This window comes from Aquarana catesbeiana, linkage group LG13, assembly GCF_042186555.1.
Source record: "Aquarana catesbeiana isolate 2022-GZ linkage group LG13, ASM4218655v1, whole genome shotgun sequence".
Classification (NCBI taxonomy): domain Eukaryota; kingdom Metazoa; phylum Chordata; class Amphibia; order Anura; family Ranidae; genus Aquarana; species Aquarana catesbeiana.
In genome coordinates, this window is record NC_133336.1 from 63,888,700 (window position 1) to 63,908,683 (window position 19,984).

The 19,984-nt window shown below is 46.2% G+C and overlaps 2 protein-coding genes across 3 annotated transcripts in view; one reads left to right on the plus strand and one right to left on the minus strand.

Moving 5' to 3' along the window:
• Nucleotides 1-15,786, minus strand: part of SLC38A6 (solute carrier family 38 member 6) — a 126,488-nt gene extending 110,702 nt beyond the window's left edge. The window contains exon 1 of the mRNA XM_073610855.1: nucleotides 15,580-15,786. Within this exon, the coding sequence (XP_073466956.1) occupies nucleotides 15,580-15,663 (84 nt within the window). The 5' untranslated portion in view covers nucleotides 15,664-15,786. The remainder of the gene's footprint in view (nucleotides 1-15,579) is intronic.
• Nucleotides 15,783-19,984, plus strand: part of TRMT5 (tRNA methyltransferase 5) — a 30,186-nt gene continuing 25,984 nt past the window's right edge. Inside the window, exons 1-2 of one of the 2 annotated variants that reach the window (XM_073610853.1) lie at nucleotides 15,822-15,901; nucleotides 17,755-17,822. In XM_073610853.1, the coding sequence (XP_073466954.1) occupies nucleotides 15,878-15,901; nucleotides 17,755-17,822 (92 nt within the window). In that variant the 5' untranslated portion in view covers nucleotides 15,822-15,877. Of the gene's footprint in view, nucleotides 15,902-17,754; nucleotides 17,823-19,984 lie in introns of both variants that reach the window. The other variant, XM_073610854.1, reaches the window with a different exon arrangement.

The following is a 19,984-nucleotide window of genomic DNA, read 5'->3' on the forward strand; positions in this document are numbered from 1 at the left end:
TTTTTATAAAAGAAAAACAATATAAGGCTGCACTGTCTGTTCAATGTATAAAAGTACTTTACGATCAAAAAAAAAAAAAAAGTACTTAACAATCAAAAACCAAAGGGCTATGGACTTTCATTTAACTGAAAACACTAAATTAAATTTCCAAGTAATCCAGGCAATTTACTTCTATTGAGATACATAACCTAACATTACGTAGATTGTGTCCAATTTAATTTTTTGCAGAAGGAAGGTTGTGGAAGTGGAGGGTGGGGGAGTTGAGTCCATTAAGAGATTCTAGGGAAGTAGTGAACTTGGATGGCAAAAGGGAAGAGGTAGAGGGATGATAGGCTAGGTAGGGGAGTGCTGGGAGGTATGGGGAGAAGGGTTCAAAGGCCTGAGCAGGTGCTGAGACATAATGGATGGGTGTGCCCGGGCAACACTGGCTAGTCAGAAGGGTAGATTTTAAGTCTGAACCTCCTAGGGGTATCCATGTGGACCAGGTGGTCCAAAATTTCTCCTCTGGGTTTGTAAGGACCAGACGGTTCTTCAATTACCTGATTTTCTGTATTTTAGGGCAGTGTTTCTCAACTCCAGTCCTCAAGGCGCCCCAACAGGTCATGTTTTCAGGATTTCCCTTAGATGAAACAGCTCTGATAATTACAAGGCAGTGAAATTGATCAAATCACCTGTGCAAAATAATGGAGAGCCTGAAAACATGACCTGTTGGGGTGCCTTGAGGACTGGAGTTGAGAAACCCTGTTTTAGAAGGCAAGAGAGATCCTGTGGGTGGGATAGTCGGTTTCCACGGGGACGTTATTTATGCCCTGGCTGCATTTAAGGCCCTGATCAGATCCCCCCTGTTAGTTTTCCAGGTGGACCTGATCATAAGTTCCATGCAGCTCTATGTGCGGTCAGATGTAAAAGGACTTGTGTCCGTTACCCCAAAGTCTGTCCAGGTCTGGAAAAGAAAAAAGAGGAACTGCTTGCTTTTCTATTTTCCCAGATCTAAATGTGCCAGATTGGCGGTAGCTTGTTCTAAACGAACAAGTCCGTTTACATCCAGTCTTCACAGTCTGCTGTCAAAAGCTTCTGTCCCATTCAGCTCTAAGGCCCCGTTCATATTTGGCATTTTGGGATCTCTGGTAGAAATCGCATACTCCAATAGTGGCATAACACCACCCCTACTTCACTATGGTGTCTGTTTATGAAGTAGTGAACCATAACCATAAACGGTTTATGAAACGGAGATAATTGGGGGAGAACAAGTTTGACCATGTTCTCACGCCGATGATCTCCGCACACTGAGAATCCTCATTGACTGACACAGAAACGGCCAGTTTATGAAGCTGCGTTCTCAGCACTTCACTGGCGATCTGTGTCAGAATTCACCCTCCCCGATTCACCAGATCAGAGGTGGAGAAGCGGGTAGTGAAGAGAGAATCCTGGGGGATCTGAGGAGGAAAGAGGAAGATTATTAACTTCCTTATACCTCGTTTAGACCCCCCCACCCCAAGACAGTAACCATGTTGTGTCGTGTGTTGTGTGTGTGTGTAATATATTATATTCTGAGCAGTGATAATTTATCACTGCTTAATAAACTGACATTTCGGTGTTTTGGTGAATTTCTGGTACTGAAATCTCGTAAAGTCTCACGAGTTTCCAGTATCAGGGGCCGTTCTCCGCTGTTTGAAGCGTTTGTAGATCTCCTTCGGAGGAGTGAAGCGAAGCAATTGGCAAAGTTTCATAAACTGGCACACAGAGGAGAACAATCTCCTCTGTGAATGCCAGAGAAGGAAGCAGTGAATTTTTTTCACTGCTTCATAAATGGACACCTATTGGAGCATTTTTTCTCTGGTGATAATCTTCACAAGTGGAGGTGCGGTGCTTGATCCTATGCTGGGAGCCACTTGATGAATTTACAACCAAAGAGAATTTGATCATCTATAATTTTATGGTCACATCACATCCTGCAAGAGGCTTCTGTTAATGGTGTTACACGGTGGTGGAAGGTAGGTTGTATGCACTTGTCTGCCAACAGATGAATTCTGGACTTTTATATTATATACACTTGTTTTTTTTAAAAGGTGTTTGTGTCTGCACATTTATGTTTGATCAAGCTTACAGAAGAGAATATTTGTTCACATATGTCCTGTCACAAATTATTTTAATTATTATAGCATTTAGCGCTGCTTTTGGGTTATTTTATTTCTAAAAATACCACTTTTACCATACACTATATATATATATGTGTGTATGTATGTATGTATGTATGTATGTATGTATGTATGTATGTATGTATGTATGTGTATATATATAACACAGACGTATTTAAGAAAAGACGATGTTCCCACTTCCTAACATGCAAACCCTGCAGAGCTTGCAAAGCTGCTGTCACGTGATTCACAGGTTGTAAAAAAGAACAGCTGAGAGAAGTGATAAGAATTCAGCACTGGGCTAAAAAAAAAGTCTATTTTCCCATTCATATCCAGAACCCTGAATTCTGCAGACAAGGGTAATACATTGTGAATTGTGTCACTTATTACATAAATCTTCTATCACCTTGACAGCATGCCAGAATAGGAACAATCGCCATGGCAAAACCAAAAAGGATTTACATCAAGCAGATAGGTAATATTTGGAAAATGCACACATATTGATTCTGCTGAATGGGGATGAACATCTGCACAGCATAAATATTGCTGACATTTAGCCTATTTCTGTCCTTTCAATGGAATTGTCACTTCCTCTTTTTAAAAATGTCAGTTGTGTGCAGTGAAAGGTGACTCAGCCGGAGTCTCCTCTATGACCTACTTCACCAACATGTTTTTAAAGGACACCTGTAACAAGAAAAACACAAAGGATGCCATTGCTCACCTCCTGAAAATGCCAATTGCCTGCCTGTCTCTGACTTCTGTTCTTTAAGCCACTGACCTGGAACAAGCATGCAGCAAGTGCAGTGCTGATGTGCAAACCTGTTCCAGATCAATACCTCAGTGTTTCCAGCATTGGATCAACATGATAGCCAGGTAACTAGCATTTTCATGTCTACGATGGCAGCTTGCATATTTCACTTAACATAGAATTCTAGGCTACACCCAACTAATCTTCAAAATGCTCCCTCCTCCTAACACCCCTATGCTAACTAACCTGTGAAAGAAAGATTTAATGCGTATGGGGAGCCTAAGGAAGGAGGATATTCTGCTCCTGAGCTTCTCATTACTGGATTTAAAGTGGAGCTCCACCTAAAACGGGAAACTACGCTTGTCTGCCTCCTCCACTGCCAGAATTTGGCACTTTTTGGGGGGAAGTGGGTATCTGGTATTTGATGTGGCGAACAAAGAGCAGCACACTTTGCTCATATGCAGTAGGAGACTGTCTGCTGGTTTCCCTTAGTCAAGATGTCAGCGCCAGCACCCAATAGACGATTGAAGAATTGGCTCAGATGAGGACACCGCTGGATCCCTGGACATTAGAGCAGTACGATTAATTGTTAAGAATCGTTATCGCGATTTTTTTCCCCCTTTCGATCTTGACAAAGTATTTCCCGATTCTTTCTATGCAGAGAATTCTCTCTGCTCTGCTGAAGCTGACAGCCATCAAAAGAAAGGAAAAAAAAAAAAAAAAAAAAAAAAAAAAAATGGGCAGTCTGCCAAGAATCACAACATTCTTTAACAGTGGAACTTAAAGTGGTGTTCCACCCAAAAAAAAAAAAAAATAAAAAAAATACATGAATGTGCCTAAAAAAATAAATAAATAAATAAAAAACATTTGGAAATTTTTTATTTTTTTTTACTCACCTCTAAATGCCTGTTGCTAGGGGGTCCCTCGTATTCTGCCTCTTTCAGTGCCTGGGCCGGTGACATCACTTCCCCTCGGCACAGGAAGGGCTCAGCTCTGCTCCCTCCCTCTTGTCAATCATCTGGGACCCATTACAGGTCCCGGATGACTGAGCGGCCAATCACGGCGCCGCTCGCGCATGCGCAGTGGGTGCCCGGCTGTGAAGCCACAGCCCGGCGCCCACAGTTGCAATGCCGGCGCCGCCGAATGGAGGTGGAGATGAGCGGGGCTTCGGTCCCCCGCATCGCTGGACCCTGGGACAGGTAAGTGTCCAATTAAAAGTCAGCAGCTGCAGTATTTGTAGCTGCTGACTTTTGATTTTTTTTTTTTTTTAAATGGGAACTCCTCTAAGTAGAGACATTGTAACAACTCGTCCTTTCGATCAAAGAAATACACTTTGGTGTGTAAATGAGGGAAGTTTAACCACTTAAAAGGGGTTGTAAAGGTTCATTTTTCAAAAATAACAAACATGTCATACTTACCTCCACTGTGCAGCTCGTTTTGCACAGAGTGGCCTCAATCCTCTTGTTCTGGGGTCCCACGGTAAGTGCCTGAATATTAAAAGTCAGCAGCTACAGTATTTGTAGTTGCTGATTTTATTTTTTTTTTTTTGAGGGGGGGCCTGGAGCTCCTCTTTAATGTGGAACTAAAGTCTGCAATAACTACATCTCCCTCAAAGATCTGAGTTCCCTCCCTTGGCAGTGCTGGCATCTTCTACTCAGTTTCTAACAAGTGCCAGAATGCAGTCGTCTTTATTGGGATTACGTCATTTTAGCGCATGCTTCCATAATTTAAAATGTAACTAAACACAAAATCCAGATTTTACTCTTTATTTTCATTGGGTAATCAGCCATTAACACACCTCCTGTCTTTAAGTGGCTACATTCACTCCTCCAATGTATCTATGGACTTAGATAAACAGAGACTGTTTTAAAGTTAATGCTATTGGCAGACTATCGGATGTCATTTTTTATTTTGGCCATTGTTATGGTGCCCATACAGTAGATGAAAAATCTGACATTTGAACAGTTAGTTTGTTTTTCATTGAGTTAATAGGCACAAAAAGAAAATCGTTTTTGACTTTTCAGAGCCCAAAAAAAAAATATATCAAAAAGGAACAGGTTGGAAAACTTCCGCCAAATAAATGATAAATTGAAAAGGTTGAAGTGTTTCTCAGCAGTTAAACACTGAACTGTTTGCACTGCCCATATGTGACAAAATGGACTGATTCATTTAGGTCTACTGAACAATTTATCGTTTGAAATTCGGTCATTATATGATGGCATCGTTTGCTCTCATGACCAACTGTTTGTTATTCAAAAGGAGTCTGAATGATTTTTCGCATATTGTAATTCTTGCATTACACTTACACTTCAGTACTGCTTTAAAATGGAACTAAACCCATTGATTAAAAAAAAAACAGGTGGGAGTTCCAATATGGCTGCCTGAGCCAGGAGCTCCGCTCCACCCCGGACCGCAGAGCCGCACTACGGCGAATACAGCCCTCCCCGCCGCTTCCAGCTAACTCTCCCGTGTCAGGGACCCTCCGAGGAGCCAGCGGAGATGTCCGGCCCCCCGGTGAGGAGAGATCTCGGCCCGCTTTTCGATACGGCGGGAGCGGACGGGATTCCCAAGATGGCCGCCAGCACGGAATCCACACAGCCACACGCTGCTCAGCAACACAGGCCAGTACTTACCCCACCGACTCTCACTTATGCCCAGGCCACACAGGGCCCCTCACATGCCCTTCAGACTCTCCACCAAAGCGCCCAGAAACCTCAGGCCGCTGCTAAGGCCTCCACAGGCTCCACAAACATGGCGCTACAGGAGATGTCTCTCCAGGCCCTCCCCACACAGGCCCAGCTCTCAAGGGTAGCTCATCAGCCCTCAGGCTTTTCATTAAATGACTTTACCCAAATGCAAGAAGAAATGTTTCTTAAATTCTCCTCATTGCTGGAGAAAGGTCTGGCCACCACAGCACACCAGATAACTAACACTATCAAAGCTGACCTTTCAAATATAGGCTCGAGAATAGAAGCAATAGAGGAAAAAGTGGAGTGCACAGTCTCCAAAACGAACCAAAATGCAGCCCACCTTCAGTCTGTTCAGGAACAACTAGATGTGGCCCTTTCCAGGATAGATGAACTCGAGAACAGGTCCAGGAGATATAATTTCAGAATTAGAGGCCTCCCTGAAACCTTCACGGATATTCCCTCCACGGTTCAGGACATTATCTCTGAAATCATTCCTAATATCCCCTCCCAGCGTCTCGAATTAGACAGGGCTCACAGATCCCTCGGTCCCCCCAGACAAGACGGATCTCCCAGAGACATAATTGTGAAACCACACTTTTTTGCGACCAAGGAGGAAGTCATGCGACAATCCCGTCAGAACCCCAAACTGCAACACCGGGGCCACCAGATCCAGATTTTCGCGGATTTAGCACCCTCCACTATCCAGAGACGCAGAACCCTGAAACCTCTTCTCTTGAACCTATCACAAAGGGACGTTAAATATCGCTGGACCTTCCCCTTCGCGGTCAAATTCACGCTGCAGGGTAAAACCTACTCCTTTTCCAGCTTCCCAGAAGGGGAAAAACTGCTTCTTTCCCTTAAACTCATCTCACAGGAAGCCCCAATGGACTTTTCTGCGTCCTCATCAGGCTCGACAAAACGCCCCCCACCAGGCAGTCCTGTCTCCCCCTTATGGAACAAGAATACGACCAAGAGGAGCAAGGAGGGGAAACCATCTTAAGGCCAGGCTGGCCTCTTCTCCTTTCTATGTCCCAGCAGGGACTTTTGTTCGGGGTGCTGGTCCACACAGTTGCCGGAGCTGGAGCTCCACACCCCACCACGGCTCAAAGGCTTGATAAGCCCATCAACAGAACTACACCCCTCAATGCACTTCATAGCACTGTTTTTCCACAACGAATACCCCCCCCACAGAGAATAGAAAGTACCCGGCCATCACCAGATTTTCCACATTTTTCCCTTCAGCGGAACTGTCCAGCGGACTCAGACGCTCCCCGGAAGAAGTTCGGATTGCCGGGACTTTAGTCATAAGCGGACTGTAGATTGGTTTTAGTAATAATGGGATTTTGGTACCTAGACCCGTTCTAGTTTAGGGCATGATTCATATTTGGGGTCGGGAGGGGGGTGGAAGTGCTGAGGTGGGTGGGGTGTTCTCCTTTTTCATTTAAAGATTAAGGTATAGTACCACTTAACCTGGCAAGTAGTGCCATGAGTTTAGGGCTGTTTTAATTTTATTTCAGTTGCACTTTAACGTTAGTGTGTATGTTTCCATGTTTTAAAGTGATAAAGATAGGGTCCGGGGTGGACACCATGTGCCTCCTCTCATTTCCAAAGAACCTCAGCGTCCTTTGGTCTTGGGACTTCAGTCGGCCTCCCAGCTGGACTGAAGATTTTTTTTTTTGGGTTTGTTGTGGGAAATTTTTCCACAAGATCCCAAGGGTCATATTTTGAGACCCAAGTTGTTACTATTTTTGCTCTTATGTGTCTGTTTGTCCTTTTCTCTTCTTTATTTCCTCTCACCCCCCTTCTTTTTTCCAGCCGTCCTGCGGGTAGGAGCCTCGCGCCCCCCAGAGATAAACACAGAAGACGCCCAATACGTATCTTGCCCCGAAATGCTTGAAAGACTTCAATTGGTGAGTGACTGCTTGATCTTGAGTCCCCCTCCCCTCTGCTCAGATGTCTGACGCACTTACTCTAGGAACTGATCTCAAGGTGGCCTCCCACAATGTCCAGGGACTAAATTCACCTAGAAAGAGGAGATTGGCCTTGGACCACTATAAATCCTTGAGACTCGATGTAGTTCTTCTTCAAGAGACTCACTTTCCCATCCGGTACACCCCAAAGTTCCTCCACTCGTACTATCCATCCTTCTTCCTAGCGAATGCCCCTAACAAGACTAAAGGGGTGGCAATCCTATTTTCTAAGAATAGCAAATTCACATATATTTCAGATTATAAGGATCCGGAGGGAAGATTTCTAGTGGTAAAGGGGACCCTGGAAGGAGTTCTATACACAATCATCTCATACTACGCCCCGAATAAGGGTCAAGCATCCTTCTTCCAGGGACTCCTCGGTACAATAGAACCCCTTCTGGAAGGGAAGGTCATTATGGGAGGAGACTCTAATGTAGCGTTTGACCAGAGCTTGGACAAAACTAGACCCCCCAAGGACCAGCTCACGCGCCCCACGAAAGTAAGCACTAAAATAGCTAAATTACTACATTCTCATGGTCTTATAGACATCTGGAGGGAACTAAACCCCAGAAGTAGGGACTACACTCACTTCTCCGCCCCCCACCAATCTTACGCCAGGATAGACCACATACTGATTCCTTCCTCATTAATTCCCCTATCCACAAAAGCCACAATATTGGACACAGCCTGGTCGGACCATTCTTTGGTCCTCCTTACCCTGAGAAATGTCATCTCGGGACGAGGTGGCTCCTACTGGCGACTAAACGAATCCCTGCTCTCTGACCCCCGTTACTGTAAGGAGATAGCAGACTCCATTAAAGAATACTTTACCCTGAATGACATAGACAATATCTCCCCAGAGACCCTGTGGGCTGCCCACAAGGCAACCATCAGAGGAACCCTAATCAGGATCGCGACTCAATACAAAAAGGAGCGCTTAATAGATATTCAACGACTTGAAAAAACATTCCTCACATTAAAAGCTGAACACAAAAAACACCCGAATAGGGACCTTTTAGAAAGGTTAGACGCGACTAGACTTGAGCTGAACCTCACCTTAACGGCCAAAGCAGAGAAACACATCAGGTGGAGTGGAGCCAAATTTTATTGCCAAAGGGACAGATTCGGCTCAATGCTAGCCTCCAAACTCACCCCGAGATTCCGTTCCTCTTCTTTCCCTAAACTTAGAATCGCAGGTCATCCCCCAACGGCGAACCCCAGTAAAATAATGTCAGCCTTCCATGACTTCTATGAAAATCTCTACAAATCCCCACAATCAGGGAAGGGCCCTTTAACCACGGCCTTTCTAGACAATCTGCAGATCCCCTCGATCTCCACAGATTGCAGAGACCTAATGGAAGGAGCCTTTTCAGTAGAGGAGGTAAGGACGGTTATAAAAGGCTTAAAGCCCGGATCGGCCCCAGGGCCAGATGGCCTCTCGGTCCCTTACTACAAACAATATGGAGAAATCCTAGCTCCGTACCTGGTTAAATTTTTCAATTCCATTAAAACAGGAAATCCCCTCGACACACAACTTAATACTGCATTTATCTCGGTCATCCCCAAACCCAACAAAAATCACGAGGAAGTTGAAAATTACAGGCCGATCTCCCTGATTAATAATGACCTCAAAATCCTTACCAAAATCCTGGCCAACCGCCTCTCATCTTTTATTAATCTATTTATACACAAGGACCAGGTTGGTTTCATACCAGGGAGACAGGGACCAGACCAAATTAGAAGAGCAATAGACATTGTTTCCATCCTCCAATCGAATTGGGAAGGGGGACCGAAACAGGAAGGTTTCCTCCTCTCCCTGGACCTCCACAAGGCCTTCGATTCTATCGAGTGGCCTTATCTTTTCTCCTTACTGGAGAAATGGGGATTCGGCCCTAGGTTTCTTGGGACACTAAAAGCCTTATACTCCACCCCTAGAGCATTAATCCGCTTACAAGGCCATTACTCCAAACCTCTATCTATAGCAAGAGGGACTAGACAGGGCTGCCCTCTATCCCCCTTAATTTTCGCCATTGCGATTGAAACCCTCGCAATCGCAGTCAGATCAGATCCCAATATTTCTGGGGTGAAATGTGGCGAACAAATCCACAAATGCGGGCTCTTCGCCGATGATATGCTCTTATTCATTACATCTCCTATCACTTCCCTACCAAATTTGTGCAAACTCCTAAAGGAGTTCTCACGGATATCGGGCCTACAGGTAAACTACTCCAAATCATCCGCACTGAACATTTCCCTCAAACCACAAGTGGTCTCCTCCCTCCAGAATGCCTTTGAGTTTAAATGGAGCGACACTTTTATTGACTATCTAGGGATCAGGCTCACCGCGAAAACAGAGCTACTCTATTCGGCCAACTTCCCTCACATTTACCGCAAACTGGAGTCAGACCTAGGCAATTGGGCTAAGGGAGGGATCTCTTGGCTAGGTAGAGTTCATGCAATTAAAATGACCTTACTGCCTAGACTTCTCTACCTTTTCAGGGCCCTCCCGATAAGCATTATAAAAGACCATCTCACTACATTCCAAAGGAAAATCATCAAGTTTATCTGGGGAGACAAGGGGCATAGACTCCAACAAAATACCTTATACTTGTCTAGATCTCAGGGGGGCTTAGGTCTCCCTCAACTGTTCTGGTACTATCAAGCGGCTAGACTCGCCCAGTTTTCAATAGTGTATGCGAAGACAGAAAAACCAGATTGGATCCAAATAGAGAGACAGGCTGTACCATCATACACCCTAGACTTCCTAATGTGGGTCCCTCCTAGAAAACGCCCCCCGATTCTCTCACCAACTCTTTCTCAATCCTTTAAATTGTGGGACTCTCTAAGAAACAATCGGAGCTTGATCTCCAGTTGCCACCCACTTGCTCACATATTTAATAACCCGGACTTCGTTCCAGGTCTAGACATCAAAGCATTCCGTTGGTGGTTGGATAAGGGGTTGTACCGGATCGGACACTTCTATACGAGTTCAGGCCCTATTACCCTGGCCTTTTGTGTGAGCAAATTGGAGATGCCTACCTCGGAGAGATTCAGATTTCACCAAATCCGCCACTTCCTGGCCCACAACGGGGAGGCAAAATTGGTCCCCCACTCATTCACGCCTTACGAACTATGGTGCGGCGGGTCTTCTGAGCAGAGGGGAGGCATCTCCGTCATATATCAGTCACTCGCCAATCAGTCAACCAAGACCCCATATATGCTCGCGTGGGAGGCAGACCTGTCTATGCAGTGGGATCTTGATAAATGGAGGACCACCTTTTTCAGGGCATACAGGGGCATTAAGAACATTTCCATGACAGAGTCTAGTCTTAAGGTTTTTACCAGGTGGTATCTACCTCCTGATAGATTAGCCAAGATGTTCCCTTCGGCTGACCCTGGTTGTTTTAGAGGATGTTTACTTAGGGGCACACTGGTCCATATATTCTGGGAGTGCCCAAGATTGAGGACATTCTGGAATAAGATCTTCCTCCTGATAAAGAAAATCACCAAGGTCCATATACCGAAAACACCTTCGATGGCTCTCCTGAATGACAATTTGCCCAGGGTCCCGAAGCTTGCCAGCAAACTCATACATTTTATTTTCCTGGGCGCTAAGCTCACAATAGCCAAGGCTTGGAAGAAACCCAAAGTATCCCTTAAGGCGACGATCCGGAAAATTTCCTGGATCATGGCCCAAGAGAAGCTGGCTAGCATTCTCGACAACTCAGTGGACCGGTTTGAGGCTACTTGGGAACCCTGGGCAAGTTTCGTTGGCATCTCCCTGATTCCGGGGGTGCAACCACAACTCAGCTGATTGCCACGGGGGTGCGGGGCGCCTCCCCGCGGACTGGCTCCCTTTCCTCTCTTCTTTCTCCCCCCCTCCCCTCTCTTTTCTACACTCTTTTCCTTCTCGCTTTTCAGCTGTCGCAAAGCTCCGAACCACAGACAGTCCGATGGTCTTAGTATCACTCTTATTCCCTGTTGGAATAAGACAGGCAAATGGTCTTAGTATCACTCTTATTCCCTGTTGGTTCCGGCTATAAGGGGCTCTAATACTATAATGCTGTTCTTTAGCTGGTTGTTTTTTTTTTTTTTTTTTTTTTTTTCAGCAATGTTTACAGGGCGGCGAGGGGGGGGGCTAACGGAGGTTTTGCCGGTCACAGTGAGTTCCCTTTTGGGGTGCCGACGGAACCCCCGTGGCCGCCTACAGCCGCCCCTTGGTTATCCCAGAGATTTATCCTCTCTTTAGCTCCTTTCCTATGGTAACAGGTATTGTTCCTTCAGTTTATCTGTTAAAACCACAGGCCGGAACATAACCCTTCACACTTATTATTTTTTTTTCTCTTTTATTGTCTGTGTTTCGATAGTGATACTTCTTCCTTAGGTAATACCTACCCCACAGGGGTCTAACTGTATGTGATATGACCAATGTGCATATATGACTCAGCGAATGTACGATATATGTCTTCATTTTTGAAAAATCTAATAAATATTTTGAAAGAGAAGAAAGCTGAAAGAGATAAAAAAAAAAAAAAAAACAGGTAGGCTCGGTTCACACTAGGGGCGGCACGACTTGCAGGTCGCCTCACCGAGGCGACCTGCACACGACAGGGGCGGCGACTTGCAAAACGACTTCTATATAGAAGTCTATGCAAGTCGCCTCAAGTCGCCCCCAAAGTAGTACAGGAACTTTTTTCTAAGTCGGAGCGACTTGCGTCGCTCCAACTAGAACGGTTCCATTGTACAGAATGGGACGCTACTTGTCAGGCGACTAGGTCACCTGACAAGTCGTCCTAGTGTGAACCGGGAAGGCTACTTTCACAGGTGTTTTAGTGCTAAAAATAGCGCCTCTCCTGTCACTCCAGTGTGAAAGCCCGAGTGCTTTCACACTGGAGCAGTGCGCTTGCAGGATGCTAGAAAGAGTCCTGCAAGCAACATCTTGAAATGAATGGGCAGTGCCGCCAAAGCGCATGCAAAGCGCTTTGGCAGCGGTGCTTTTAACCCTTTTTCGGCCGCTAGCGGGGGTTAAAAGTACCCGAAAAGCGATGTTAAAATGACGGTAAAGTGTCAATAAAAGTACCGCCGACGCCCCCGCAATTACCCAGTGTGAAAGTGCCCTTACATTCCTGGCAAGCCGGGGATGCTAACTGTCACATTTGTTTGTTCTCGACCAAACTGTCAAATCATCAAATGACTGGTGTCATAACTGATTACATGTGCAGCACCATGGTAGCTGCAGATCAAACAGAGGCCAAGAGGTGGAAGATTTCAACAAAGAGCCGCCAGAAGCACAAGGGACACTAGAGGGGACATCCGCTCCATTTACAGACTAGTCTTTCAGGATCTGGGACATCACGGTCCATATCACTTCATGTTCTGTCATCTGATGGGGACGTGACAATCCATCAATATGCTGGAACACTAATCTATGTCAAGGTACCTGGACCTCAGATCAATTCTTATCAACATCTATATATAGTTCTAGGAAACATATTAAGGCTCTAGTGAAAAACCAGTATGGAAAGTTCATAGTGGTCAATAATATCCTCCATTTCTATAGCACACTCTAGGAAATGTAAGCTGACTGTCACCCTGCTGACCTTGTGGTCCATTTAGACCTCCTTCAACTTCATCAACTCCCCCCAGACAGGGAATTTGTGGACTCTCATTACCGTGAAAGATCAGACAGGTCATATCCCTCCTGGTGAACCCAATACACCAGGGTTGGCTGGGTATCCCATGGATGGATCCACTGTCTAAACTCTAAAGAGAGGGGTCAGTATATCTGTCCTATAAGCAGAAAGTTTTGAGCACCAACACAGCTGGTGTCAGAGATATCCCAAAGGCCACCCACATCTCTGCGATGGTCTACACATGTCTGCTGATAATCACTGGACAGAGAGGTCACCATTAGTGACGGACAGAGATGGCAAAATTGGGGCTTATTTACACAAGCTTGCCCTCTGAAGAGTAGAGTAATGTGCAGCAAATTGCAAATTTTTTCCGTTCTTTATTTATTCCAATGAGAATACAGTCAATTAGGGAGACACAAAACATTGTACAGGTTGATAGAGTACACAGTAATTAACAACTCAGTGCATAGCTGTTAAAAAAAAAAAAAATCATTACTGATGATTATAATTAAGAACATTTGAGGAAATTATTTGCACAATCCCGGACAGTATATGAAGCCTCACCACCACCATCTGTTTTAACCCCCTAAGTAGGCACCACTGCAGGTGAACGAGGCACAGCTGCAGAGCCCTATATTCTGTGACTGGAGTCCCCACCTGCCTGATAAATATAGGACTCATCACCAATGATAAGAACCGGGTAGAGAGGATGAGGATGGAATATCCCCCCCAAAAAAGGCGTCAGCTGTACTGAGATCACCCAATAGGTGCTGCATATGGATGACCACACACACTACACAATCTTCATAAGATCTACCATCAACTATGTAGTACAAGGACCGGTCTGATTTCACACTAATGGAATTGGTTGTTCAGGTCTGTTCTCATGTCACATGGATTTGGTAACCCAAAGGCTAGTTTCACATGTGTGCACACAATGCAGGTACAGCAGCCTATCCATTTGAAAGGGATGCTATACCCACGGGGAAAGAAGTCCCTGACTTTTTTATTTTTTAAATCATGCCGCACTAAGTGGCATGTGCCATGTGATTTGATGTGTGTAAAAAATGCCCTGCGTTTTCTGATGCGTGGGGCTACCATTAATAATTAATGGCACCCCCATGTGTCTGCTACAGAGCAAGGTGTTCTGCCTGCAGGTCATGAATGTGCATGATTTTGCAAGTGTTCCTGACCCACACAGGTATGAACCTGGCTTAATACCAAAGTACAGGCAAGTTTTTCACAATATATTTATTTCAATGGACTTCCAAACTCACAGGGACTCGCAAAAAGTACAGCAAGTGCAACTTTTAGGGCAGGTCGGGTGATGTGGGGTGTAGATCCAGGGCAGGTCGGGTGATGTGGGGTGTAGATCCAGGGCAGGTCGGGTGATGTGGGGTGTAGATCCAGGGCAGGTCGGGTGATGTGGGGTGTAGATCCAGGGCAGGTCGGGTGATGTGGGGTGTAGATCCAGGGCAGGTCGGGTGATGTGGGGTGTAGATCCAGGACAGGTCGGGTGATGTGGGGTGTAGATCCAGGACAGGTCGGGTGATGTGGGGTGTAGATCCAGGACAGGTCGGGTGATGTGGGGTGTAGATCCAGGGCAGGTCGGGTGATGTGGGGTGTAGATCCAGGGCAGGTCGGGTGATGTGGGGTGTAGATCCAGGGCAGGTCGGGTGATGTGGGGTGTAGATCCAGGGCAGGTCGGGTGATGTGGGGTGTAGATCCAGGGCAGGTCGGGTGATGTGGGGTGTAGATCCAGGGCAGGTCGGGTGATGTGGGGTGTAGATCCAGGGCAGGTCGGGTGATGTGGGGTGTAGATCCAGGACAGGTCGGGTGATGTGGGGTGTAGATCCAGGACAGGTCGGGTGATGTGGGGTGTAGATCCAGGACAGGTCGGGTGATGTGGGGTGTAGATCCAGGACAGGTCGGGTGATGTGGGGTGTAGATCCAGGACAGGTCGTGTGATGTGGGGTGTAGATCAAGGGCAGGTCGGGTGATGTGGGGTGTAGATCCAGGGCAGGTCGGGTGATGTGGGGTGTAGATCCAGGACAGGTCGGGTGATGTGGGGTGTAGATCCAGGACAGGTCGGGTGATGTGGGGTGTAGATCCAGGACAGGTCGGGTGATGTGGGGTGTAGATCCAGGACAGGTCGTGTGATGTGGGGTGTAGATCCAGGACAGGTCGTGTGATGTGGGGTGTAGATCAAGGGCAGGTCGGGTGATGTGGGGTGTAGATCCAGGGCAGGTCGGGTGATGATCCAGGACAGGTCGGGTGATGTGGGGTGTAGATCAAGGGCAGGTCGGGTGATGTGGGGTGTAGATCAAGGGCAGGTCGGGTGATGTGGGGTGATGATCATTCCTCTCTATGGTAATGGAAGAAGACAGAAGTGAGACTCACATGTCCTCCCAGCAGTGGAGCGCTCTCATCCTGGGCAGACACCCGGTGTCCATACTCCGCATTGATGCTGTGGCCGGTGGACATTGTACTGAGCGGAGGGAGCTCAATAATCCTGACCTGCCATAGAGAGCACAGGACTCAGCTCTGCCTGTACACAGCACTGAGCGAAGTCACATGATCCTCCCTATAGCCGCTTCCTGTTTACTGGGCTGGTCATGTGACACCAGCTCTGAGTACTTTTTACGTACCTCAGGTGCCCTCACTGCCCGTAGTCGCCGGGTGATGACGTGTACAAAGCATGGCGAAGAAGAAGAAGCATGAGGTAAGAAGCCGGGTCGGGGTGGTTAGGCGGCAATTCCCAGCATGCTCTGCTTCACATCCAGCGTTAGGGTCAGGAACGAGGTTGCGGTGATAGGAGAGCATACAGAGATACATAACAGGCATATCCCTATTCCATGCTTAGATTAGGTAGGGAAATGTCAGAATTTGATTGCTATGGTATGTTCGACCAGTAAGGATGTGAGAGTCCAAATATATGTTTATTCAGCAAGACGATATACAACAACTAACAGGTTTCAGGTGTTTGCTGTGGAGGTTGCATACTTGACAGCCAGACCTGAGGTCCCTTGTTTTAGGTGCGCCCCGTTCATGTGTAACTAAAGACACTTTATGTTTTGGATGGAGTAAGGGGGGGTTATTACCCATCTGTTCCCCATTGGGGGAGATTTCCCTTCACTTCCTGTTCCATAACCAAAACAGGAAATGAGGAAATTCCTGCAAAGTGAGAGAAAATCCCTGCTTGTCCCCTTTGGAAGATTTCCCCACTTTTCCTGTTCATGGCGCAGCCTAAAATTTGGGATTTTCTCTCAGTGATAACAGTAAACAGGACAAATAGTGATGACAAATCTCCATAACGGGGACACAGACAACAGTAAAAACCCGACAGATGTTCTAATTCCTCTCCACTCTATCCATAAGCTTACAAAAAAAAAAAAAGTTTTGCCTTTGGTTAAACTTTAACCACTTCACTTCATTACCGGAACCCCCCCCCCCCCCCCCCCCGCCCACAGCAATTTTCAGCGCTGTCACACTTTGACAATTGAGTGTTTATACAACTCTGTACACATATGACATTTGTAAACCCTTTTATATACACAGTTTTTCTTGGTGGTATTTAATCACTGCTGGGTTTTTTTTGTTGCTAAACAAACTAAAATTTTGAAAACAAAAATGTTTTTCATAGTTTGTTATAAAATTTTGTAAATAAATAATTTTTCTCCTTCACTAATGTGCGCTGATTAGGCTGCAGTGATTACCGGGACACGGTGTGGATTTGCAGGTTTTCGGCTCCCCCTCTCCTCACACGCTGTCAGTGTGTGGTGAAGATCACCAATAACTGGCAGATCCTGTGATCAGCTGTGATTGGACACAGCTGATCAAGTGGTAAAGAGCAACCATGATTGGCTCTTTACCCTGATCTGTGATTAGCGTGAGCACATCATATGACGGCCTCCCAGCAAAGTGCGGCCATGCTGTTGCTGTCATTCAGCTTTAGCGTGGCTGCAAAGGAGTTAGAGGAGGTCCAGCCTGGGTGAAAAAAAAAATTGTCAGCAGCTACAAATACTGCAGCTGCTGACTTTTAATATTAGGGCCCTTACCTGTCCAGGGAGCCCGTGATGTTGGCACCCCAGCCGATCTTTGGATCGACTTCCGTGTGCTGCCATTCCTGGTAAGGGAACCCGGCAGTGAAGCCTTTCGGTTTCACAGCTGGCTCCCTACTGCGCATGCGCGCTGCACTTTCTAATTGGCCCTGAGGCGGAGCGGGACGGGGGGCGACCTTCCGGGATATTGGGCCACGGCCCCGTCTCCGGAAGTGGGGGAGGGGACCTGTCAAAAAACAGGTCCCCGTTCCTCCCCCCTGAAAGGTGACAAGTGAAAGGCAAAACATTTTGTGTATAGATAAGAAAAAAAAAAAGTATTTATCATTTTTTCATATCACATACCCTCTGTTCTCAGCTATATAAAGAGCTCAGAGAGGAGGAGCAACAGCACTGGTCTTTCCAGTGAATGGCTGAGCGGGAGGGGGTATCAGGACAGGTCTGACCATTGGAGGAGAGCAGGCTGAGTTCTCAGCACAGCCAGAAAACTGACCACGTTGTGCTCTCCTGCTTACAGGAATACCAGGTATTTCACGCAAAGGAAGAAATACAAAGAGAACAGGATACAAGTACATTGTGCAGCAGGTACATAATAGGAAATGTTGGGTTTATCCTGTCTGTCTGTCTGTCTGTCTGTCTGTCTATCTACAGTGGCTTGCGAAAGTATTCGGCCCCCTTGAACTTTTCAACCTTTTGCCACATTTCAGGCTTCAAACATAAAGATATAAAATTTGTATTTTTTGTGAAGAATCACCAACAAGTGGGACACAATTGTGAAGTGGAATGAAATCTTTTGGATTTTTGAAACTTTTTTAACTAATAAAAAAATGAAAAGTGGGGCGTGCAAAATTATTCGGCCCCCTTGCGTTAATACTTTGTAGAGCCACCTTTTGCTGCGATTACAGCTGCAAGTCGCTTGGGGTATGTCTCTATCAGTTTTGCACATCGAGAGACTGAAATTCTTGCCCATTCTTCCTTGCAAAACAGCTCGAGCTCAGTGAGGTTGGATAGAGAGCGTTTGTGAACAGCAGTTTTCAGCTCTTTCCACGGATTCTCGATTGGATTCAGGTCTGGACTTTGACTTGGCCATTCTAACACCTGGATACGTTTATTTGTGAACCATTCCTTTGTAGATTTTGCTGTATGTTTGGGATCATTGTCTTGTTGGAAGATAAATCTCCGTCCCAGTTTCAGGTCTTTTGCAGACTCCAACAGGTTTTCATCCAGAATGGTCCTGTATTTGGCTGCATCCATCTTCCCCTCAATTTTAACCATCTTCCCTGTCCCTGCTGAAGAAAAGCAGGCCCAAACCATGATGCTGCCACCACCATGTTTGACAGTGGGGATGGTGTGTTGAGTGTGATGAGCTGTGTTGCTTTTACGCCAAACATATCGTTTTGCATTGTGGCCAAAAAGTTCGATTTTGGTTTCATCGGACCAGAGCACCTTCTTCCACATGTTTGGTGTGTCTCCCAGGTGGCTTGTGGCAAACTTTAGACGAGACTTTTTAAGGATATCTTTGAGAAATGGCTTTCTTCTTGCCACTCTTCCATAAAGGCCAGATTTGTGCAGTGTACGACTGATTGTTGTCCTATGGACAGACTCTCCCACCTCAGCTGTAGTTCTCTGCAGTTCATCCAGAGTGATCATGGGCCTCTTGGCTGCATCTCTGATCAGTCTTCTCCTTGTCTGAGCTGAAAGTTTAGAGGGACAGCCAGGTCTTGGTAGATTTGCAGTGGTCTGATACTCCTTCCATTTCAAAATGATCGCTTGCACAGCGCTCCTTGGGATGTTTAAAGCTTGGGAAATCTTTTTGTATCCAAATCCGGCTTTAAACTTCTCCACAACAGTATTACGGACCTGCCTGGTGTGTTCCTTGGTCTTCATGATGCTCTCTGCGCTTTCAACAGAACCCTGAGACTATCACAGAGCAGGTGCATTTATACAGAGACTTGATTACACACAGGTGGATTCTATTTATCACCATCAGTCATTTAGGACAACATTGGATCATTCAGAGATCCTCGCTGAACTTCTGGAGTGAGTTTGCTGCACTGAAAGTAAAGGGGCCGAATAATTTTGCACGCACCACTTTTCAGTTTTTTAATTGCTAAAAAAGTTTAAAATATCCAATAGATTTCGTTCCACTTCACAATTATGTCCCACTTGTTGGTGATTCTTCACAAAAAATTAAAATTTTATATCTTTATGTTTGAAGCCTGAAATGTGGCAAAAGGTTGAAAAGTTCAAGGGGGCCGAATACTTTCGCAAGCCACTGTATCTATCTATCACACTTGCCTAGGTGGGTGCAGCATTAGGCCGATGCTGCAGCTGTCCCCTGGAATCTCTGCACTGAGAACCGAGCCAGGAACATCGCTGATGGGTCAGTTCTCTCCCCTCTCCGAGCAGAGCGATGCTGCCGGTCAGTCAGCATCTCTCCCGTTCTGATCCTCCACGTTCATTGGAGCAATGAGCTGAGGAGGGGCGGGGAGAGGCTGTCTCAGTGGCTCGCTGAGACTGCCATCAGTCAAGGCAGATCCAGACGTGGGAAGTCGGGATGACGCGTTGCCTTGACTGAAGACAGTGACGTCAGCAGAGAGCATACTTCAGACCGCTCTCCACTGAAAACGGTCACAGGAGTGAAAAACGAATTGTACTCCTGTGGCCCATAGGAGAAGCCCAGCCTAAAAAGTTCAGGCTGGATGTCTCTAAGGCCCGATTCACACCTATGCAGTTTGTATGTTGCG